This window comes from Arachis ipaensis, chromosome B06 (assembly GCF_000816755.2).
Source record: "Arachis ipaensis cultivar K30076 chromosome B06, Araip1.1, whole genome shotgun sequence".
Classification (NCBI taxonomy): Eukaryota; Viridiplantae; Streptophyta; class Magnoliopsida; order Fabales; family Fabaceae; genus Arachis; species Arachis ipaensis.
In genome coordinates this window covers 115,986,105-116,010,274 of record NC_029790.2, presented here as the reverse complement: position 1 = coordinate 116,010,274, position 24,170 = coordinate 115,986,105, and the positions used below count along the sequence as shown (strand labels likewise).

Below are 24,170 nucleotides of genomic sequence, written 5' to 3'. Positions count from 1 at the left end.
ATTGATTTGGTGATTAAAATTTGATGATTAAAGTGTCTGACTAAAAATTTCTTGAGAACTGATTTGGGGTATCACTCCCTACAACCATAAACTCTTCATGTGCAGTGATAGTTCAATACTTCAATACCATATTAGGAACTATACATGTGAAAATACTATAATTTACATTTCATGTTTCTTGGTCTTTTTCCAAAAAAAAGGAAGCACTTTTAACGCTATGGTGCTTGTAGGTTGGAAAAACTTTTATCAAGAAAGCCAAAAAGGCATAATGACACAAATCCAAAGAAGGATGATGAAATTAACTCTGAAAATGGGGTAGACTTGTTCGTTGAACGGATACGCCTTGAAAATATGCAACTAAGGTCCTATTATCATTTCTCTCCTATTTTTCTTGCTGCTGTTACTGTTTATCCTTTTCTTTTTCCTTGTTACTCTCTTATGTTGTTTTCTATCCAGGCAAGGTCTCTTATCTGCTGCTTCTCATAATCTCAGTTTTATGTAAATGTTAATTTTTGGAAGCTTGTTAATTTTTGGAAGCTTCCATTCAACTGAAGATCTAAATTCTTATTAATTTCTACATATCACTAAATATTTGTTTAATGTTGGATGTTCTAGAATCACAAGTAATGATCATTTCTAAGCTAGTAGTCAGCCTAGATTGAGCATCTGAATCTTCCTTTAGTTATGTACTGGTAAAGTAGCAAGTTTATCATGGTGAATAAAGTTTCAGTCATGTTTGAAAAGGTCATTTTAAGATCTGATCATGGGTTTACAAATCAATTCAAATGGCTGAAAGTTCCACCTATATTTAGTCTATCTGCTCCTTTGTGTAGAAGTATATGTGATCGTGTTTTTCTCATGAAAATGCTATGCTCATGTTTCTATGTTGCATAAATTTTGAATGTGCGGAGATAGTCGCCTCTCATGAAACAATTTTCTGCAATTGCCAGTTTCCGCAATTTGGTGGGCAAGACCACGATTCAAGAACCAACATTTGATAAGATAATTGTAGTATACAGGTAGATCCCCTTATATCTCAAGTTCTATTAGAAGGTTAAAATCTAAGAGATTGTTTCCTCAGGAGAGCTGGTACCAAATCAAAAGCAGAGCGAGGAATATTTGTGAAGCATTTTAAAGACATTCCAATGGCTGATATGGAGATAGTTCTTGTGAGTTACCTCATCTATAAAGCATTTTAAGAATAATTTGATTTCTGATAGTGTTTAATTATCAATAAACCAAATGGTGACCCTGATCAAGAACTTTTTACTTGACAGCCAGAAAAGAAAAACCCTGGATTAACTCCAATGGATTGGGTAAAGTTTCTTGGATCAGCTATTGTTGGGCTGGTTAGTTTTTCTGATCTCAATTGCATCTTTTGATCAGTCTTATTGTTTCTCTTCATCCTGAACTAATGCACTTTGAATCTTTGATATTCTTCTTTGTAGGTTGCCGTAGTTAGTTCACTTGAAATGCCTACAGCTGATTGGTTTGTCATTATTGCTGTTCTTTCCACAGTTGTTGGTTATATCGCCAAGACATACTTCACGTAAGTATTTCAACTGTTTCTAATCTCCTTTCACTGGATTAGTCGTTACACACTAATCACATTGACTGTTATTTCCACTATCAAGTTATCATATGGTAGTAAATGCAATTAAAAAACAACACTGCTATACATCTAGAATGTGAAAATTTTCCTGAATATGGTTTGATAGAATGATGTGTCAAGACTACAATGTAGAAGTGTAAAAATAAGGAAATCAGGAGTAGGAAGAAAGATACAATTTGGTCCACTCAACTATGTCATCAAAATTGTTTATTAAGACCTGGCACTGTCCTCTGGTAGCATAGCATTTTTCTTCCATAAAGATTCTGTTAGCCATTGTGCCTACTGATTTTATTTCCCATAGGTTTCAGGCAAACTTGGCTCAGTACCAAAATTTGATTACACAGTCGATGTACGACAAACAACTAGACAGTGGAAAGGGCACCCTTCTGCATTTGTGTGATGATGTCATTCAACAGGAGGTAAATGCTGCCTTAATGCTCTTAATGTCATTACTTGTCATAATATAGTGATAATTTTCATTAGTGATTCTACCTTTTAGAATTGTTTGAAAATAAGACGGCTAGCCAATTCTAATAACACTTGATAATGGTGATTGGCCAAAAGTAAGTCTGGACTTGCCCAAACTGGGCCGCAACAGTGCTAAGCCAGTTCATGCATGCCATAGCTTTTTACTTTAAAAAAGGCTTAACCCCACTTCCTGAGGTATTTGCTCATCACAAAACTAAATTGTTTTCTGTTCATCATCTTAGTTGGAGTCACTAATAAGTTAGTTTTCCTCAAATTTTTGTTAGATATCTATCAAGTTGTAACCAATATTGATATTTGCTAAATATGTATAAGTTTTGAAATTTATAACCCTACAAATAAAAATATCAAAATCTTATGAATAACAACCATACATAGAGGTTGGGGGTCAATACCGATATGCTATCCTTGTTTTTTAACACAAGGGTAACTTAATCTATCTACTATTTGTGCCATATTGTTGGAAGATCATTTGCTAGCCTCAAATTGAGGTTTAATCCCACTTGTAACCATGCACAGCTGCTAATATGAGACTCTTAAATTTGCAGGTCAAAGAGGTAATAGTATCATTCTTTATTTTGATGGAACAAGGCAAAGCTACAAGACAGGTAAATTGTACTGACATAAGGTGGTTTGTTTTCTGTTTTAGTTTTGAGTAGTGTGGTTTCATTAATGATTACAAAAATGCTATAATTTATTTTTATTCCTGTTTTGGGGGGTTTTGTTGAGTCTTGGTATCTCCATATTTGTTAACTTTGGGAACATGAAACAAAACTGAAAACAATGTGACATGTTGAATTTGCAATTAAAGCATATCAATGGAAATTGAAAAGAGAAACCAAACACCCTTTTAGCAATCTTCCTCCTGTTCTCAAGTCTCAACCACCGTGTTCTTTTATCTAGAAAATCAATTTGTACTTAGTGACCAAGGTTGTTTTATGCATTACTTGAGTACTGGCATGCTATCTGATGATGTTAATCAGGATCTTGATCAATGGTGTGAGGAATTAATCAAAGAAGAGTTCGGGGAGGATTGTAATTTTGATGTGGATGATGCAGTTGGGAAATTAGAGAAATTGGGAATCGTTACGCGGGTGAGATTAAAATTCACTCTTTCTAAACTCTCAACTGATTATCTCATTTATCTCTGCAGGAATGTTCTATTTTCTGTTCTCTTGTTCCCGTTATTTACACTTCTTTTTATCTCTAATTCATTAGACACCTCTCTATATCTTTCACTTTTTCTTTAATAAAATCCATGAAAATGAAAATAGGAAACATTTTCACAAACCCAACATGCCTTGGGGGTTGTTTGTGAGTAAGAATTTGGAAGGGAGAGGGGAGGGGAAGACAAGTCTTGTAGTGTTAAAATCCCAACACCCTTAAGGAGATTTCTCCAGCCCCCTAGCCGCAAAATCTCTGGTGACTTCATTCCAGTATCCGTGGTAAGGGAAAATACTAGACAACCAGAAATTTTGCTAGAACTTTGCTGTCATAATAAAGTGACATTGTCCTTGGTCATTGGATGAAAACTTGGATCCAAGAACATTTTATCATATAAATTGCCACTGATTTCTGGCAAAGACTGGTTAGATTTTCTTCTCCGTCAACAATAGCTACTAGCTTGATGGATTTGGTTATCTGTTATGATTGCTTGGTGATTAGATTTTATTATTTGTTGAATGGTGGGTTGCCTTGAAAATGCAGGATACTATTGGAAGGTATCAGTGTGTTGGGCTGAAAAGGGCCAATGAGATCATTGGCACTACAACAGAAGAGCTTGTTCTTAAGGCAAAACAGGGAGCCATCCATCCTTGATGATGTTTTCAAAAGTGTGCTTTATTATCTCTCTTATGTACATGTTAATTTCTGCTTTCTGTCGTGTAAGTTTATGTCAATGTGTGTATTCTGTATTATGTTTACTTCTTCAATATTTTCTTTGTTCATAAAACCTTGTCCCTGATTCTAAAATGCACTCAATTGAATGTTTTCTTTTTAATGATTTTCAAAATCAAAAGTAATGTATTTAGTGAAATTATTACAAGGACAGCATGACGTTAATTCTTCCATGTGTGGGTCAGCATGCCGAAAATGTGTCCTTCATTTAATAGTTGTGACTTTCCCCTAGGAACTTATTAAGGTACTTCACTTTTACTAAACATGTAACTATTCTTTTCGAAATAAAATATAATATAATAACAATGAACTATTTGTAATACTAATTTTAGGTACTTTTGAAATATATCCAAAGAGCTGTATAAATTACTCTTAATATATTTGACAATATTTTTTGTAATAACACGATGTATTATACATTTATAGTTTAGTTAGCAAGAATTACATTAATTTTTTTTCCTAAGTTATTTGTAAGGCTCTGATTGTAGCATTCAGTTCCCTGACTTGGCTCTTCAAACGCTCTGGGTGGCAAAAGAAATCAACGAAGACTCTCCTTTGAAGTCCACTTTCTTGCGAATGATGTTTCACAATCTAGTGCAAATTAGTCAACACAATGTGTGAGAATGAGTTCAATACCACTCAACACATAATGTTTCAATGACATTATTATTATTATTATTATTATTATTATTATTATTATTATTATTATTATTATTATTATTAAACATAACAGGAATAATATATCCTTCACCCACAAACACTCCACCCTTAGACAGAATAAATTGATCTCCTTCAAATACAGACTTAAATCCATACTTGTTAAGTAGAGGGACAGAAACTAAATTTTTTCTGACTTCGGGTACATAATATACATCAGTTATTAAAAAAATATCAATAAAATCCATTTTTTCTATTCTTTTAAATATGTTTACTCTTATAATATTAACATATTTTTTTAAATAATAAATTAAAATAATACAACATATATGATAATTATTTGTTGAAATAAAACATAAAAAGAATATTTACTTATTTATTTCTTTATTTTTTGCGGATATGCGGATATCCACACAAAATCCGCAATCCGATCCGATTAGTGTTTGGATCGGATCCAATCCGATAGCTTTGCGGATCGAATCAATATCCGCAATTTTCGGATTGGATTCGGATAAACACTGCGGATATGCGAATCGGATCTGACACCCCTAGGAATTAAGTTAAGAAAATTACCAACAGATGAAAAATTGCAGAGAAAGGTAGTTTGTAGTGTGTATAAATCACATTACCTCATTCTTCTTGACATGCTCGAGTGTGACCTCCTCCACAGCAGCCGAGAGCTTTCCATTCATCTTTTCCATTTCGTCAAGCTCTTTCATTAATGGCTGATGCAACATCACAAATGTCAAAGCGGAATAATTTCAGATCGAAAGGTAAGGCGAAAAGCTCAGATGAACTGGAAAAAACTATTGATCCAAAATCTCAAGATTAGTTCAATAAGATTAACCACTTATACAATGATTCATAAATGTGAGAAGCTAAATCCAGATAAGACAACTAATTGTAATATGGCAACAGCGAAATGAAGACTGCATCCAGTCAAATCTGAAAGTCATACCCGAGGGGTTAGAATAGGCTGGGCTGTTGTTGAAGATGCGAAGAGCAGTTGCTGCAAACTTTGAATGAGGGTGCACCTATTATGAAAACAAAAATTCCTTCACATTCAACATAATAATCACAACAAAAAATAGGGAACTAAAGGGNNTTAATATGAATGGGAATACAATATTTGGGTAGCTTCTATTTATAATGGTGTCGATGTATCCTAACCCTAAATGGAAAGATTATGCTTTTGCATCCTTAAGTATACTGCTGTCTGCACTAGTCAACTGAGGCCTAAGAAATCCTAATGATACAGTAACATACAAAGGTCTCTCTGTTAAATCAAAAGGCATCAAAACTTGAAAGGAAACCTTCACATGCATAATTCATTTTCTTAAATATATAAATAAATAAAAGAAATACTTACAGTTCATTAATACACCTATTTCTGTCTTCAGGAAGAGAATTCTCAAGGTCTGACTGAAGGGTCATCAACTCTGAATTGAGAGCTGATATCTGCTGGACAATGCCTGGTGCTGATACATATGTCGATAATGCAGCCTGAGTATCTGGGGAAAAAAAGAAAATGACACAGTTAGACAATGACAACGTATAAAATTAGAAGGCTAACGAATCCAATATAACACGAATAGATCACTAAAAAAAATATACTCACTTGAATAAACTTTTAGTAGGTCTCTAATAGCATGCAAGAAATTATCACTGTCATGTACTCCCCCTTGTTCTTGAACATCTGATGCAGCTTGAATAAGGGCCAGACACCGACACTGCAAAACAATCCAAAATGAAGTTGAATGTAAAAATAGTTCAACAGTACACCATAATATGATATTGATTATTGGGATTTGATGTAAATTATAGGAAATGTCAAGTTAACCAAATCCATATCCCTATATAGATTTAGGTTAATTAAGTTCAATGCTGACTGGGAAAAAGTACTTTTATTTCATAAACTACCAAGTACTAAAGTCTTATTTGATGAATGTTGGGTGTATGTGTGTCCAAGCTTCATGGACCAGTTCTTGAGGGTCAGATTCACGGTTTTGAGAGGTCAAAACTTCTAAATAAAGAATACTTGTATCCCTAAGATTTCTGTGACACACTACTTAATTTAGGAAAAAATTTGGTTGCTTGCATCACTTGGAGCAAAGCTAAGCTCAACCTTTTCTCAGAGATTTGACTAAGAGAGTGTTTGGAACAAAGTATTTTTCTATTTCTGAACTTCTATGCAAGTCTCAAACTCTCAAAAGAATTCTTTTCTACTATAAAAATTAAAAAGATTATCCATACTCCTTAACATCACATCATGAAAATACTTTCCAACTCTTTCTTTTTAATCACCAACTGCAACAGGCAGTTCACCAAGGATACAACATAATGTTTGCCTGTCTGCCCTCATCATTTTTGAGTAAAGACAAGATATACTAACACGTCACATAATTTCAAATGCACATGTTAAAAAGAAACGTAAATATCATGCATTATCTCCAGATGAACGCATCAGCAAACATTTAGACAGGTTATGTAGTAAAAAGGAGAAATCAAACCAAATTAAGGAAATACCATTACCTAAAACAAATAAACTGCAGTTAACAACACGATAAGTAAACAAATAACAGCTCAACAGAAAAAATAAAGCAAATAAAAGATGAAAAAACATAGGAAATGTAAATTGTAGGAATACATACCACCCGTCCCTCTGTTGCAGACACATAGGCTTGCAACTCTAACTCTATGACTTTTAGTAGCGAATAGGCTCCAAGCATGTTCTTCTTTTCTAATTGGCAGGCTATCTTTAACAACTGATGCCTGGCAAGTAGAGTTATAAGATGGTTTATGAACTGCCACAAAAATTGAGCGCCCTTTAGGAAAGGTTGGATACATATACAAAAGTTCAAATGTTAGATATAATTATGCACAATGTTATACACGATCAAGTTAAAGATTAAAAATTTGTCTTTAATGATAATTGTAACACCTTCCATTAGGTGAAAAGAGAGGAATACGTAAATTGCAGGAATAAGGAGGAAGGAGAGTGCTCAGAAGAATTTTGATCCTCTATGAACACAACCTTGTCATGTTCATATATGTACCATTGATTTTTATCTTTGTTTTTCCTATGTGGAATTATGGAGGAATTTGGAACATGCTCTATAGCCACACTTAAAGGAAAATCTATCGAGATGGTGAAAACTATGACAAGGAGAAAGATTAACATTATGTGCATAAAAGAAACGAAATGGGTGGGGGCAAAAGTAACAGAGTTGGACACTTCAGGATTTAAAATTTGGTATATAGGATGGTGAAGAATAGAAATGAGGTGGGCATTATCGTTGATACGCACTAGAAGAAAGATGTGCTAGATGTTAAAAGAGTAGGAAATCAGATCATCACCACTAAAACTTGTGGTGGAATGGGAGGTCTTTTATGAAATTAGTACCTATGCACCACAAGTCGGTTTGAAAAAAAAAGAAACACAAGACAAGGTTCTGGGAAAATATGGAAGGTTTAATACAAGACATTAGAAAATAAGATTTTCTTGGGAGAAGACTTAAATGAGCATGGGGTCATGGATTTAGAATAGTGAACACAGAGAGTAGGGTATGACAAGCAAAATAAACACCTTATAAGACTGGGATGACAAGTTCTCCAATAGATTTCTTTTTGCTTAGAAAATCAGACCGAAAATTTCTTAGTAACTGCAAAATTATTTCAAGAGTTTGACCACCCAATATAGGGTGCTTGATATGGATTTCCGTGCCCAGCGAAAGATGAAGATAAGTCGTCAAGAAAGGAACCCAACGATCAGGTGGTGGCAAATGAAAAGTGAGAAACAAAGAAACTCCAAAAGACAGAAGCAAGGTGGGAAGGACATGAAAGTTCTAAAGAGATATGGGGTGAGATGATAGAAGTTATCAGTAAAGTGGCAAAGAAACTGTTGGCAAACAAGATATTGGGACAAGAGATAAAGAATTGTGGTGGTGGGACACAAGCGTGTGCAAGAGAAAGTCAAGGTAAAGAGAGAATGCTTTAAAGAGTAATCTTTGTGACAAAAATGTGGAAATTTGGGAAAGGTATAAGACGGCTAAGAGAGAAAAATGGGATTAAGCAAATCAAGAAAGAGCGTATGTATAGGAATGATGAGATTTTGATCATAGATGAGTGCATCAACGAAATCTGGAAGAACGATTATACACGCATGGATAGAATAAGGAACAAAGATATGCGAGAGAAAGTTGAAGTAACACCTATTGTTTAAAGCATAGTGAAATCTCAACCTGGTTTAAACATGTTGGAAGAAGACCAGGAATTGATAGAACATCCAGTGAAAGAGGATAGATTAGATGGAAGATAGACAGTGGCTAGAGACAAAGGAAGACCAATGGTGTCATTTAATCCATTTAGCCAACCTCACCTAGTGGAATTATGCAAATCCAATGGTTTGTGCATCAAAATAATGTTTGACTAACTGCCATATAACTTATAGTTTAGGGAACAATCTCATGTAAATACAAATGAATACAAATACATCCAATAGTGAAAGACATAAACACAAGAAGTATTCAAAATTAGCAATCAGGAGCTAAGCTTACAGTTTTCTGCCGGTTAATGTAGTACTCTTGGCGCATGACCTTCAAATCATAATCACCTAGAGTGCAGAAAAATTGGATCATAGAAAATTTGAACAAGGAGTCATGTAAAAGTAAAGACTAAGATAGTAAAAGTGAATTATTTGATCTGTATAGTTTCAGAGTAAAAAGTTCATAATACCCTGTAAAACATATGTGTCTTGGAGTTGAGCTAGCTCCCAGCACAAATCTGGAATAGTCTAAAAGGGGCAAAAGGTGCAATTAGATAAAAGGGTGTAAATGTAAAGAGAAACAATTATAAATAGTGAAACATTTTGTGCACAAAGAAGCGATAAATATTCAGATAAATTCCTGACTGGGCATTGTTTTAACTTAACGATTGGAGTTACAGTGCAGTTACATTGTTGAGATTCTTCAGAAAAACATTTTTCTTTTTAACTTTAAGGAATCCGGGTGTTCTTTTTTTTTTTCCCTGACACTCCAGGGAATGGTATCAGCCGATGAAACAGTAACATGGACACTTGTCACAAGACAGAAATGAACATTACAACTCAATGAATTTTAAAAATTGAAATTGCAGGTCACATACATTAGAAACTGAATAAAAAACACATCATTCAACATACATATAAAAACTGAATTAAACTACCAATATACAGGGGATTTATAATAGAGTAGGATCCATTTCACCCTGTGTAAGTCTTGTTTTGTTGCCTTACATAGTTGAAAAACTTCTTATACACAATAAATTTCATCAATCCAACTATTAATTCGAACATCTCACTATATATATTAATGTAATAAAATTTTATAAAATTTGGAATTGATTTAACATGTCATCATAGCAATTTACTTTTGCGTTTATTATAATTTTAAAAATACAAGCAACTATGACTATTGAATTACATATTGATTGATGCCGAACTTTTTCAAATCCGGTAAGCTTGATTGTCAAGATAATATGATATAATTATATGGTTGAATTGGTGAAAATCATCATGCATAAAAAAGAAAACTTCAATAGGAGAAATACAATGCATGTCAAATGAATGTTTTTGAATCGTAGTGTTCAACTGCAGTTGGAAACACTAACAGTAGCACAACACTAAATTAGTTTCTAGGCCTTGACTAACATTTATGTTCTTAAAATGTAGCTAGAATAGGGACAAATTTTCAAAATACCGGATGAATGAAAACATTGAGCCTTCAATATGCAAATAGTACATAAAAAAAACTACTAAATGCTAATGGTGTGGCATCTTAGAAAAGTTCAAGGATTTCTATTGGCAATATCAATATTTGCTAGAAGGCAGAACAAGCCTTGGAATCTATGTAGCAACCAACCTCTGATAGCAATTTCTCCTCGCGGCTATACAGATTCGAAAGTTCTCCTTTCAATTCAGAATACTTTCTCCTGAACATTATACCAGATGATATGATTACATAAACAATTAAAAAAAACACAAAATTTAGAAAATAACTCAGCTATAGTTAATTTAAAGTCATTACAGATAGATACAGTCCTAACATTATCTATCCATCCATTCAAGTCTAATCACATGAAAGACATGTGGTTTTTAGTGAAAAAAAAAAAAAATCATTTTACCTGTCATTAAAGGGCAAGGGGAGGTAATTGACATTTAAAGGTTGTAAATGTAATTAAAAAGACCTCAGGGAAGGTCAATATAATTTTTCCAAAAAACAAACAAACAACAACAACAACAACAACAACAACAAAGGCATATCCCACTAGGAGGGGTCGGCTACATGGATAAATAATATTTAATACAAATTTAGTTATATACAATAAAAATAGTAATATAACTTGACCATATGTTGGAAGACGAGATCAAATTTTGATTGGACTTTGATATATGTATAGTATTAAAATTAAAATTTTGTTAGGAAATATACAATTGTCAATCGAACCTTATATTATTAGGGCTTTATCTTGTCAATGCTTATCCTATCAAGCATGCCAAATGAGTCCTAACACTGCAACTACCAGAAACTCGAGAAACTTTTCTCCTATTTTTATCAACTTGCCAATAAATAAATCATGTTGAGGATACCTGAGAGAATGAAGATCAAGATGAATGTGAGCTTCATCTGATGAAACCTGAGATTTAAGTGTCATTAAAATAGCCTGTTGCTTGGCATTTTCAACTTGTGCTTCCACCCATTGCCTTTCACTTATTCCAAATCTGTGTGATATGTTAGAGACAATATAACCAGTCAAACTTTTAATAGAACCTCAGAAAGAGACTAGCAATAGTATCCAGTCTAAATGGATCAAAAAGTACCCAAAAACATCAACTACCCCACAAAATATGAACTCAAATGGTACTAAGACAAAATTGGAATAAAAGCAGGATAATCAAGATTTCATGTCAAGTCATCACCAGAACATCAAAAGCAGAACAATTTGTATAACGAACTGGCAATGAATGTAGGCATGACTTTTACATGTAGATCTGGGTAGAACTTCAACTTCTCACACATAACAGAAGCATGTAATCGTTGCAATCTTATAGGATAAAGAGCATACACTGATCGAAGCCGTTGCAACTCAGATACACGTTGATGGTGTGATTTTTCCAAATCTGCTCAATCACAAAGCAAGAAAATGATTCGTTTATTCTATTGGCAAATCTGAATAGTAACTAGAAGTTCTTGTTAATGTTAAGATATTTCAAGCGAACATATATGCTATATCTGTGTGCATGCCACAGTATGCTTGAATTTAATATACATAACAAAATACAGAGAGCATTCGTTTTGCATGAACTACAGGGAGTGGTTCAGTACAGATTTTTGTGACAAAAAAGTTTACAACAAGTTGGAATGCAGCTATAAGGTGTGAGGGTTGTAACAGAATGCCAGAGCCCAGAAGCAAGAACTTCTAAGAAGACAGCATGTTCAGTTATATGCTTAAGGATCCACTGAGATTGGTCTAGTGGTGAGAGATTTAGGTAGTAATATATGTATGAGGTCCAAGTTTTGAACCTTATTGTCACCACTCACCAATGTAGCAAAGAAAATTACATGTTTAATGGTTTTGGAATCATCATGTAGAAAATCATTATTTTATAGATACAACAAAATATATTTATATTTGTGGAATAAAAATTTCAACAAGAACATAAGAAAAACTTAAGTCCTTATTACTAAGGAGACACGAGTTCCAATTAAATTTGGAGTGGGGAAAAGTAATAGCAAGTTGTGAAAGACTGGTATACCTCTGACATATATATTTGAGATATCATCAAGACTCACCCAAGAGCATTTAGATTTTCCCTCCTCAGCAACAAGTCGGAATGGACCCTGATAATACATAAGAAACATAAAAGGGCATTAAAACCCAAAGAGAAATATAACTAACAGAAAGTTCAAACATCACTTTATAAAAAAATATAAGAAACAGAAAAAGCTCAACAAGAACAACCAAAAATAATCTTGTCCCATAAGATAAGTTCGGCGACATGGATCAATCAACCACACCAGAAAGAGTTCAAGAAGAATAAATTATCATGTTCAAGATTTCATTTTCCAATCTAGATAAAAATGTTAAAGGACATTAATCTAACAAGTTCATCTTGCATGACAAACATCAAGCTCTGAATCCTTTGAAATATTAAGTAAAATACCACTATATCATATCACTATACCTTAAAGGTAACAAACATCTTGAGAAGAGAGCAAAGCTCTCAAGTATCCATCAATGGATTTTCAGTAGTGGTTCAGTTTGCAACAAGAATCTTATAAAATTTGTTCTTTTGGAGGAACCACTTGAGAAGATGGATGTGTTACATGATGTTACATGAGTATGAACACCTAACATGTATATACTAGGTTCTATTCTAAAAGTAAGCTTCAGGACTGACAAGATTTGACACAAAGGTAAAGAAGTGAATATGTTTATTCTAAATGTCCATTCATAAACTTCTTTGTCTTTCACCATTCTAGACTTCTAGATTGTTTTATTAGTAGGCAAAACTCAGCAAGAAAAACTATTATGAAAAACTACTCCCTCCCCCTAGCAAGAGAAAGTCAATACTTCAGATTTTAATAAATATTAAATAAGGAAAAGAGCAGTGTCTTTTGTTAGAACAGAATGAGAAGAAAACATAAAGAAGGAAAGAATTCTGCCAACATACGGTTTCCAGTTGCTTAGCAAACCACTGATTTAGCTCAGCTAAACAAGATTTGTCTCCAAGTAGGTATTGATTGAAGTCTGAGTATGCCAAATATATACCATCCTCTGCACTTCAACGTATCTCAACTTATCAGAACTAAGAAGAATGGAATCAACCATATCAATGGCATAAAGAGTCTGAAAGTAAATAAATACACACAAAAAATAAGAGAGAACTGCCAGTAAATTGTGAAGTCCTAATTTCAAGTAAAAAAGTGATAGTGGGGTATGAGACAAACATACATCATGAAAATTAATTCTTTCTGAAATCACAGTATTAAAGTTTTAGCATCATATGCAGTATTAAAAGTTTAAACAAAACTAAGAAACCAGCAGTTTGCTATTTTACCTTGCATGAAAATAAAATCAAATAAAGATATATTGTTTTAAATCATTTAAAGAAAAAATTTGTTGCATAATGTTATCATTTTCTGTAAATATACCCTCTGTTTTTGTCCCCCAATGGAATCCTTATCTGTTAAAAGTCTTTAAAAGTTTCAAATGATAAACTTCCATTTTCCTTGGCAATCTCTATAATTACATGTTAACTTTCAGTATGTATATGAGCTTGCGGGTTATGATTTTCAATATACTACACAAGTCATCATCAATAAACAAAGCTTATTCCACTAAGTGGAGTTTGCTATATACATGCTAAAATCACACCATTTTGCTACATAGAATTCTACTTGGAAACCAGATGCTGGTCAAGCTCGTCCATGTAACAAAACACAATAACCAAAACCAAAAACTTAAACCCGGGGTGCTATATTTGAGCTCACGCTGCCAACCGTAGGTCAGCAAGGATGCTTTGGAAAGAGCAAGTTTATTATATGCCACTATTGGGTGTTTTTGGTCAGAGCATATTTCTTTCACCTCCAATGACAAATGTTCAAACTAGCATGCTTTGTAGTATAAGAATATATGTTTAGCCTCTGCACATGACCCTTTTAGATGAAATTCCCTCTGATATGTTATGATATTGTAGAGATCTACTTCATTAATAGTTTGTTCACTTTTTTATTATTTCATAAAAGATCTTTCACCCACCTATCTTGGATCAGATAATGGAAACAAAATTAAATTTTATAAAATGAGAAGCTCAAGGAAGTAAGCTCAGAGTGGAAAAGACAAACATTACCATCTCCCGAATGATAACAAGCCAACTCTTGTGCTGTGGAAGCAATTCTTCCAAGAACTGCATTCATCTAAATGATAAAGCAATACCACATAAACAGAACACCATGAGAGTTGAGACAATACTTAACTGAAATATAGACACCCACATCAGCTAAGAAATATTGTTGAATCTATTGCCTTGCTGTAATACATATGATCTATAGTAAGTGCTTGTTTGGGTGCCATTAAGTTGATAAAAAAAGATATTTTTTATTTTTCTAGTGCTTCTACTTTTACTACTAGAAATTTACCAAACACGCTAAATTATTTTTATTTTTCTATAAGATCTTTTAAAAAAAGATAACTCGAAAAAAAATCTTTTCTTAAAATCTCACCCAAACAAGCCCTAAAGAACTTATCCAGACCAAAAAAAAACTTTTACTTGCAAACATTCAAAAAACTGAAAAAGCCAGGAACATAAAGCATGGAATCACCTGATTACATTTGTTAGGATTAAGCACATGTTATTCATATGGCTTTTACATACTCATTGGCTAGCTAATTATTGCTTAGTTTTGTCGTACATTGGTACTGATTGTTTAGTGTCTTCCTCTTGCATTTAATATTGTACATTGCATTAGTATCCATATCTGTAGATTGATAAACACATACATGTTTACCTAATCCTACACATTATTTAAGATCAAAGAATTTGGTGGAGCACCTGTAAATTTCTAACTGAAAGGTTATCATCTATTGTTGTAAGGTGTCCATTTACAATAGATGTTGCAGCAACCCGTGCCCGTCTTCCTTGCGTTAAAGTTGATGCCTGGCTTGTAAGCAAATCATACTGTGATTGCAGTTGCCTTAGCTGTCTTTGCAAATCTGAAGCTTCAGCTTTATATGCCAGAGTTGCCTCCCTGAAGAAAAATATAAGCTAAAAAAGGGTAACTGGTAGTGCCTATTGCATTTATAGTGAAATTAAGTTAAAATAGTTAGAATTTATGTCAAGAGTAAACGGAAACCCAAACACGCACTTAGGCTGAATTTGATTTGGATGCAAAGTGGGTGCAAACTAATAGTTTCTGTTGCACTTGAGATGTTACTTTCAGAACTAAAAGAAAAACCTTATCATCTGCCCAAAATATACTATGAAAAGAGATATTGCCAAAGCATCCCTGACCTACGAAGCATGGATATCGACACAGATACTTGACAAAACACAGATACGGACAGGTAGACTCACCAATTTTTTTTTAAATGACAAGACAGAGACATGCGATATAGATATATAAAGTTTCAAAATTTATATGGTAATCGAGCATTTATAGATGTAAAATTACCAATATTCAGTTATTCACTACTACCAATATTCAAACAAATAATACTGGTGTTTTGGATCCTAATGACACTACATCTAACTCATGTTTGAAGTGCCTATGAACTTGAAAGGGAAAATATAATTGGTCAAATATGATTGCACCTATGACATGTGTGGGTGTCTTTGAGTATTGCACACTACACATGTTCGACACAAAACCTTGCTTACTTTGTGTCAGTAGTTCATAGCCCATCACTTATGCAAATTTGCTTCTTGCTAACATTTATCATACACTCAAAAATGGCTTTGAGAAGCATCAACACTTAGACAACTTAAATTTGCAGTTAGCAATCAATCAAAATTAGCTTCAGCAACCATGAATTGACCAAAACATGAACACAGAAACGCATATGGCAATGGATAGAAATAGAGAACCTTATATCCTTCAATCCCTCTTCGGCGGCGCCAAAGACGGCTTCCTGGTTGTCTCTGGTGTCAGAGAAGGCCAAAATGCTATCATAAGCAAAGTCCAAATCTTCCCCCTGTTGATCAACATTCAACAACAACGATTCAGTACGGCATTTCAAATTCAGCAATGCAATGATGAAAATTTTCAAAGAATGTATCGAATTCACCTCCAAAAGCTTCCCTTCTTTCTTGAATTGCTCATACTGAGAGAGATCAGAGAGGGAGAGGATGTTGGAGGGGCGGAGGCTGGAGCAGATCCAGTGGAGGACGGGGCGAGTTTGTTCGTACTGGAACGGCCATTCGAAGCTGTCAGGGTCCAACGATTCGGAATCTTCAAACCCTAATTCGACGAGCAAGGAGCACAGTCGTGACCCGCTCATCTTTGTTTCTCTTCCTTGTCAACTCAAGATCGTCTTCATTTAAGTGGATGTCGCTGTTGCCTGTTGGTGCCACTGCTTCAACTCCAACCTCGGCGGCAATCGCAGCGAGAACCTCGTTTTTTTTTTAAGGGCCCAAAAAGATTTGAAATTTCATTCTTGCAGTATTTTTTCAGAATTTAATGTATCGCGCCCCTATTAGGCTTAAAATTAATGTGATTTTTTTTTTTTTACCAAAGATAGAAAATTCGAACCCACAACCTTTTTGATTGAGTATGGAGAAATTATGCCATTTGAGCTCATTGGCTTAAAATTAATGTGATTAGCATATTACTCTTTTAAATTTTAATAATTCATATAAATCATAAGAAAATAGAAAGTTAAAATTTGTCTAGTTAATAAAGAGTGCGATTAGGGGTGGAAATAGGCCAAGCGGCCTGTAGCCTGGCCTGGCCTGATAGGAAATAGGCCCAGGCTCAGGCTATTAAAAAAGCCTATATTATTTAAAAGGTCAGGCCTAGGCTTTTGAAATAGCCTGTTGGGCCTGTCAGGCCGGCCTGAGCCTGCAAATATATATTACTAATAAAAATGCTATGGGAAGGAATTGAACTTGGGTCTTCTAGCTTATAAAAATACCTTTACCCACTCAGCCATTTGTCTCTTTAATTATATATGTGTATTTTTATTTTCTTAATATCTTTAATCTTTGATGTTGGAATATCAAAAGTCAATCAAATAAAATAATTCTAAAATCTTTCCCTCCACACTAATAAAGAAATACACATTAACACGGTCATTTTCTTTTCTCTTCTCCACTTTACACGCTCCTACCAGCTACCAGCTACCAATCTATCATCCTCTTCATCTTCTCTTCTTTTGACTGTAAGCACTTCTTCTTCTTTCTCATGTCATTATTTTTTATTTTATTATTTTTATATTTATTGTTATAATGTTAATTATTTTTCATCAATTAGGATTTTATTCTGTCAAAGATCTTCTTTTAAGTTTGATTTTTTTGTTTGTGTTGTGATATTACTTCTACTTTTCTGAACATAAAATTTTATCTTTTTTTCGTTAAAAGATTCTTACTTTATGCCATTGATATGATGAAAGCAAAAAAAAATCATGAGATAATGTTGTCTGTTAATTTTTGTTTAGGTATTACAATAAGCTTTAGAAATGGCTGAATATGTAACTCCAAGTAATCCATTGGCAAATTCTATTTCTTTAAATGGGGAAGAAATTAATCCGTCAGTACCAACAATGGCAACAACAGATACTGACATTGCACCAACACACACAACAACTATTACAAATCAACCAGTCACTGATGAAAATGGTAGTAATGAAACTATTGTTACAAAAAAAAGGAAGAAGACTTCACCAATTTGGGACGATTTTGATCAAGTTGAAAGTTCTGAAGGTACAAAAGCTATTTGCAAGTATTGCAAATCAGTGTTTTCTTACGCTGGAAAAGGAGCAAGTACTTCACATTTATGGAGGCATTCTAGTAGTTGCTTACAAAGGAGATTGCATGTTGCTGCACAAAAGAAGCAACCATTGATTCCATTTCAACCTTCCAATTCAAGTGTTAATCCCTTTGTGACACCAGGTGCAAGATATTCTCAAGAGAAGATGAGACAAATAATTGCTACAGCAATTATGATTCATGAGCATCCTTTCAGCATTGTTGAGGATGAAGTTTGGATGTGGGGCTTCCAATATGCCAATTCTGAATTTCATAAAATTTCTCGCAAAACTGCTCGAAGTGATTGCTTGGCAATATATGAGGCTGAAAAGAAACAACTGAAGGCTTTGTTACAAGGTGTTAGAAAGATAAGTTTGACAACTAACATGTGGAGATCAAGTCATCAAATTATTGAATATATGGTTATCACAGGTCATTTTATTGATGCAGGATGGAATCTTCAAAAAAGGATTTTGAGTTTTGTTCAGGTACCTGCTCCTAGACGTGGCATTGATGTTGCGGATGCTATTTTCAAGTGTTTGAAGACTTGGGGAATTGAAAACAAAGTCTTCTCAGTATCTGTTGACAATGCTTCCTATAATGATTCATGTCTAAGGGCTCTTAAGGATACTATTTCAGATAACAACTCATTACCTGTTGGTGGTAGTTTGTTTCATGTTAGGTGCTGTGCACACATTCTGAATTTGTTGGTACAAGATGGGCTAGGTAAAATTAAAGATATTATTCATAAAGTTCGTGAGAGTGTCAAGTATGTCAATTTTAATGATTCAAGATTTAAAACATTTGTTGAGATTGCTGAAAACAAGCGTTTGAAGGAGAAAAAACTCATCATTGATTGTCCCACAAGATGGAATTCTACTTACAACATGTTATCTGTGGCTTTGAAGTTTAAATCTGTGTTTCCTGTGTATAAGGAAAGAGAACCTCACTACAATTACGAACCATCATCAGAGGATTGGAGGAAAGTTGAGAAGATTTGCAAACTTTTAAAAGTTTTTAATCTTGCTACTCATGTCATTTCTGGTAGTGAGTATCCTACTGCAAACTTGTACCTTCCTGAAGTTTGGAGAGTGAAACAAGTAATTGATGATGCTATTGAAGATAGAGATTCCTTCATGAGAGAAACGGCAACCTCAATGAAAGAAAAGTTTGACAAATATTGGGGAGAATGCAATATGGTAATGTCTCTTGCTTGTATTTTAGATCCTAGGTGCAAATTACATGTTATTAAATTCTGTTTTCCTTTAATTTACAAACCTGAACATGTGGCTGCTGAAAATGTTGAAAAAGTGAAGAATACATTGCAAGAAATGTATGATGAATATGCTGAAAAGTGTCATGGTGAGACAATAATAAGTGGAGTTAACACTAATAGTGGCTAAGGCCAATATACTCTATTACAGGCCTGGCCTGTTAAGACTAAAGCCTGGCCTGGCCTGGCCTGTTTCCACCCCTAAGTGCGATATACTTTACTTAATATAAACTAGAGTATATACACAAATAGATCTCTAAAAAATTTTGTGTCGGATACTTTAATTTCTAAAAAATTTTTATTACATTGAGAATCTTAAATTTAATAAACAAAAATTGCTACACATCTAACTATTTTTTCATCCAAATAAGTTTAACACCAACAAAAACTACTCTCATTTAAAGAGCGTCATTACACGTACTTTTTCTTCTTCTCATCCTCCCGCGCTTCTTCTTCTTCTTGTTCTCCCCTGCGCTTCTTCTTCTTCTTCTTCTTCTTCTTTCAAATACACGCATACGTCATCTTCTTCTTCTTTCAAATTCACGCATACCTTCTCCTCCTCCTCCTCCTCCTTCTTCTTCTTCGCGCACGCAGATTCTTCTTCTGCTTCTCCTCCTCCTTCTCTTCTTCTTCTTCTTCTCCTCTTTCGTTATCGTCATCACCAATAACACCAACATTTTTGCTAATAGATTATTTTTTCAATCGAATTGAATGGAATGCAATTGCTAAATTGAATTGAATTGAATGGACGCAGGTGTTCTGAATTGAATTGAATTGAATTGATAATCTCTAAATTGTAGACACAGTTGTTTTGAATTTGATTTTATATAATGGATAATGTTCCGTTCATTTAGTACTATACAATTGTTTCACCTTAATAACATGTTCGGTTCATTATGCAGAAAGCTATTTTGAATTTGATTTTATATAATGGATAATGTTCCATTCATTTAGTAGTATACAATTGTTTCACCTTAATAACATGTTCGGTTCATTATGAATTGAATTGAATTGATAATCTCTAAATTGTAGACACAGGTGTTTTGAATTTGATTTTATATAATGGATAATGTTCCGTTCATTTAGTACTATACAATTATTTCACCTTAATAACGTATTCGGTTCATTATACAGAGAGGTGTTTTGAATTTGATTTTATATAATGGATAATGTTCTATTCATTTAGTACTATACAATTGTTTCACCTTAATAACATGTTCGGTTCATTATGAATTGAATTGAATGGACGCAGGTGTTCTGAATTGAATTGAATTAATAATCTCTAAGAGGAGGAGAAGAAAGAGAAGGAGAAGAAGAAGGAAAGAAGAAAAACTTGCGTGTGCAAATTTGGAAGAAGAAGTCTGTGTGTGCTTCGTTGGAAGAAGAAGAAGGAGGAGGAGAAGAAGAACCTACACGAATTTGAAAGAAGAAGAAGAAATACGAGGAGGAGGAGAAGGAGAAGGAGAAGGAGAAAGAAACGGAGAAGGAGTGCGTGATTTGAAAAGTTGTTATAACAACTTGGATAAAAATTTTGCTTGAATGTAGAGCTTTGTTCTTAACAAAAATATTCTTATTTTTAGAAAGTTAAGAAGAGGTCTTAACATAATAAAATTTTGGGTTAAGTATTTTTTTTCGTCCTTGAAGTTTGGGGCAAAAATCAAATTCGTCCCCTATCTTTTTTTGTTATTAAAATCATCCTCAACGCTAAGAAACACTTTAAAATCATCCATCCTTTCATTAAACAAAATTTTCAGACACTTTTACCCTTTAGGTTGTTACCGGTAGTTGATGCCTTTAATGATTAAAAAATTAATTTTTTTTTATAATTGGTTGGAGAGGGTGGGATTAAATCAAAATCTCACCTCCAACCAAAATAATTGAGTGTTTGCTAGGTTTTAGAAGTTGCGGTGGAGCCATGGCTTCGGAGAGCTCAAGGTCGTCTCGTAGTCAATCGTCTGCACAGAAGAGGGAGCTTCTCTGTAGGTATGGTGAGAGACCCGTGCTACAAATTTCGAGAAGAACAACTTTGGACAGCGATTTTGGGACTGTGTCTACTATGAGGTACGTTTTTTTTAATTTTTGTTCTTGATGGATGGTAATATTTTGTTTCTGATGACTGACTATGGTGGGATCCTGTAGATTAAAGAAGAGGGTCAGTTCTTCCGTTGGGCAGACTCAGAAGCTGAAAGTGAAGATCCACAGGTTGGAAGGTTGAAGAGGAAAGTTGTAGCCCTAAAAGCAAAAGTGAGGGACATTGAGTGGAAGTTGAAGATTACTGCATTGTGGGGCATGGTTGGTTGGATTGGTTGTTTTTTTTTCTAGTTGCAGATTTGGTTGAATCAGAAGCAGGGGCTACCTTGTGTGATGCCTCTGAAATATGCTTGATGAAATCAGGGGAAAAAATAGGGCGTTTTTAGTTAGGATGTGTTTATGGTTTAATGAAATTGTACCTGCACCTGAATGAAATTGAGTTTTGTAATTTGAGTTGTATTGTGTTAATGAAAATCTGATGCTGTGACTGGACAGAGTCTGTGTTAATGAGTTTGGTTTTGTAGGTTGGTGATTAATTATGTGAGTGAATTTTTGTATCTGTAATTTGACAAGAAATCGGTAATGAAACTGGATCTGGGTAGCCTAAAATTGATATTGAAAAATTATGTAAACAAACTTGGTTACATGAACTAACATCAGAGAGCACCACAAGCACATATATTAAAACACAACTATGTCAAATTCATTAATAAGCATATCTAAATAACAACAAAAGATAGAACCTTCAGTCACCATCATATTCATTAGTTGACAGATGGACTCAGAGCAAAATATTGTCTAGTTAAAACGAAACAACAACAAAAGATGGAAACTTCAGTCACATACCTATAGCAACTCTATTGCTATCTAAAGAACAACAAGCATAAGTTCCAAGACAAAATACAGTCTCACAAACATAAGTTCCAGACAGAATAAAGTCTCACAAACATTGAGTGTACTCAACTCAGCACTACATTAATAACATAACAACATCTCAAATAATCACAAATTTTTAAAGTTTTCTCCAAGCTCTTGGTGGAAGTTTTGCCATGAGCCTCAACTTTCTTAGAGATACATGAAGTGCAATGTTGTGACTGAATGAGACAGTCCTGACTGATTAGCTTGAGTTGGATACAGCCTGCTCCTTGGGTATTGGTGGTTGTTGTGTGGAGCTTATGATGGGCTTCATCTTGGGCCTTCGGTGAAGAGTAGCTGCTGCTGGTGTGTTGGGCCTAGAAGATGATGGTGTGAGCTGGGACTTGGGCTGGGATGAGTTAGACCTTGTAGTGGGTGATATGGTGGTGGTTGATTGGGGCTGTGATGATGAATTTTGTTGTCTATTGGACCTCTTCCTCCCTCTAGTAGCAGATTGGACAGCAGGATGTGATGATGCCTTATCCCTGGTTGTGGGAGTTGCAGATGAACTCTTCCTCCCTCCCTTGATTTTCTTCACAGTAGGTTGCTTAGGTGGTTGGACCTGAAACACATAAAAAAATACTTTTAATGAACCATTCACATAAAACCCTAACATACATATTGTAACTACACTTACAAGGAGGGGTGGCTTCTTGCATCCTCCCTTCTTATGGCCTGATTCACCACAATTTGAGCACCTCTGAATCTTTCCCCTCCTAGACAAGTAAGAATGGCTTTTATCCTCAGCTTCATCAGGTCCTCTCTTCCTCTTCTTCACTAGCAATAATCAACATATGCATCCATATCAAGACCCTTAAAATTGATGCAGCTGATGGCATGTGTGCATGGAATGCCATTGAGCTGCCATTTCCTACAAGAACACTCATGAGAAGATAAATCAACAGCATATTTGTTTAACCCATTTACAACCTCATATGTCTGTGCAGCAGACTAATAAGGCCTCCACTCACCAGCTGACCTACCCCTCCTCTCTACCTTCTTCCTAATTCGAGGTAAAATTGTACCATTAAACTTTTGAGCTCTTTTTCTATTAACAACACATCTACTCATCAAATAAACCTTAATTTCTTCCAACATAATAATAATAGGCTTTTCTCTAAACTCTACTATTGCACCATTAAAGCTTTCAAACATATTGTTTACAAGAGTGTCGCATTTAGAATGAAAGTTAAACCTGGACATGCTCCAAAATCTAGGAGGAATGGCATTCAGATGCCTATGAGCCTCCACATTGATATTTTGAATGACTGCCATCTCTCTCTTCCACTCCTTCCAGTGTGTAGCCTTTGCACACCTCCACATCAATTGCTTTAAGTGTAGTCCAGGAAACTTTTTTCTGAAGTTGATATACAGATGGCAAACACAAAACCTGTGGTCTACACCAAGGATGACTTCGTCAAAAGCGGGCAGCAGACCCTATCAAAGGAGGTAAATAGTTGTGTTAGAACAATGTTATTAACCAGAATTCAATGATTTAATAAATAGAAGCTAACACAATACTTGTTTACCTTCTGCTGATCAGACATGAAGGTTGATCTACCAATTGTCTCAGCTCCAAAATCATCAATTAGCCGCTGGAGAAACCACTTCCAGGTGTCCTTAGTCTCTGACTCGACAATGGCATACGCGATTGGAAGCATTTGATCATTAGGGTCCCAACCTATCGCGGTCAACAGCTGCCCCCCCCCCTTGAGGTGTCTTCAGAAAGCAGCCATCCAAACCAATAAACCTCCTATACTGCAGAAAGCTCTTTTTGCAAGAAGCTAGACACACGTATA

The 24,170-nt window shown here is 34.5% G+C and overlaps 3 protein-coding genes across 5 annotated transcripts in view; 2 read left to right on the top strand and 1 right to left on the bottom strand.

Moving 5' to 3' along the window:
• LOC107604881 overlaps positions 1–4,115 on the top strand; it is an 8,322-nt gene extending 4,207 nt beyond the window's left edge. For 2 of the 3 annotated variants that reach the window (XM_016306587.2, XM_016306588.2), the window contains exons 8-16: positions 231–362; positions 951–1,019; positions 1,082–1,169; positions 1,278–1,349; positions 1,449–1,549; positions 1,914–2,031; positions 2,647–2,706; positions 3,082–3,192; positions 3,806–4,115. In XM_016306587.2, coding sequence (XP_016162073.1) covers positions 231–362; positions 951–1,019; positions 1,082–1,169; positions 1,278–1,349; positions 1,449–1,549; positions 1,914–2,031; positions 2,647–2,706; positions 3,082–3,192; positions 3,806–3,916 — 862 coding nt within the window. In that variant the 3' untranslated portion in view covers positions 3,917–4,115. The remainder of the gene's footprint in view (positions 1–230; positions 363–950; positions 1,020–1,081; positions 1,170–1,277; positions 1,350–1,448; positions 1,550–1,913; positions 2,032–2,646; positions 2,707–3,081; positions 3,193–3,805) is intronic. The other variant, XM_021104848.1, reaches the window with a different exon arrangement.
• LOC107604879 (AUGMIN subunit 3) lies at positions 4,271–16,865 on the bottom strand. Its single transcript, XM_016306585.2, has 17 exons — positions 16,475–16,865; positions 16,275–16,381; positions 15,243–15,438; positions 14,541–14,607; positions 13,362–13,465; positions 12,444–12,528; positions 11,753–11,807; positions 11,277–11,408; positions 10,549–10,618; positions 9,386–9,443; positions 9,208–9,263; positions 7,303–7,455; positions 6,270–6,381; positions 6,021–6,162; positions 5,610–5,685; positions 5,281–5,376; positions 4,271–4,585 (listed from the first exon to the last, which is right to left on the bottom strand). Exons 1-17 carry the CDS (start codon positions 16,685–16,687, stop codon positions 4,454–4,456), a joined length of 1,854 nt encoding a protein of 617 aa, XP_016162071.1. The 5' UTR covers positions 16,688–16,865; the 3' UTR covers positions 4,271–4,453.
• On the top strand, positions 17,864–19,555 carry LOC107647317 (zinc finger BED domain-containing protein RICESLEEPER 2-like). Its single transcript, XM_016351400.1, has one exon. The coding sequence runs from the start codon at positions 17,864–17,866 to the stop codon at positions 19,553–19,555; it is 1,692 nt and encodes a 563-aa protein (XP_016206886.1).

What these genes read in the sequence shown, in the direction of transcription:
- LOC107647317 (XM_016351400.1), top strand. Translation starts at nt 17,864, where the DNA reads ATGGCTGAATATGTAACTCCAAGTAATCCATTGGCAAATTCTATTTCT.
- LOC107604879 (XM_016306585.2), bottom strand. Translation starts at nt 16,687, where the DNA reads ATGAGCGGGTCACGACTGTGCTCCTTGCTCGTCGAATTAGGGTTTGAA. An exon ending in TTTCAGTTAGAAATTTACAG is followed by an intron (nt 14,608 to 15,242) that starts GTGCTCCACCAA and finishes TTTATCATTTAG; the next exon opens with ATGAATGCAGTTCTTGGAAG. An exon ending in ACATTAACCGGCAGAAAACT is followed by an intron (nt 7,456 to 9,207) that starts GTAAGCTTAGCT and finishes TTTTTGTGGCAG; the next exon opens with TTCATAAACCATCTTATAAC.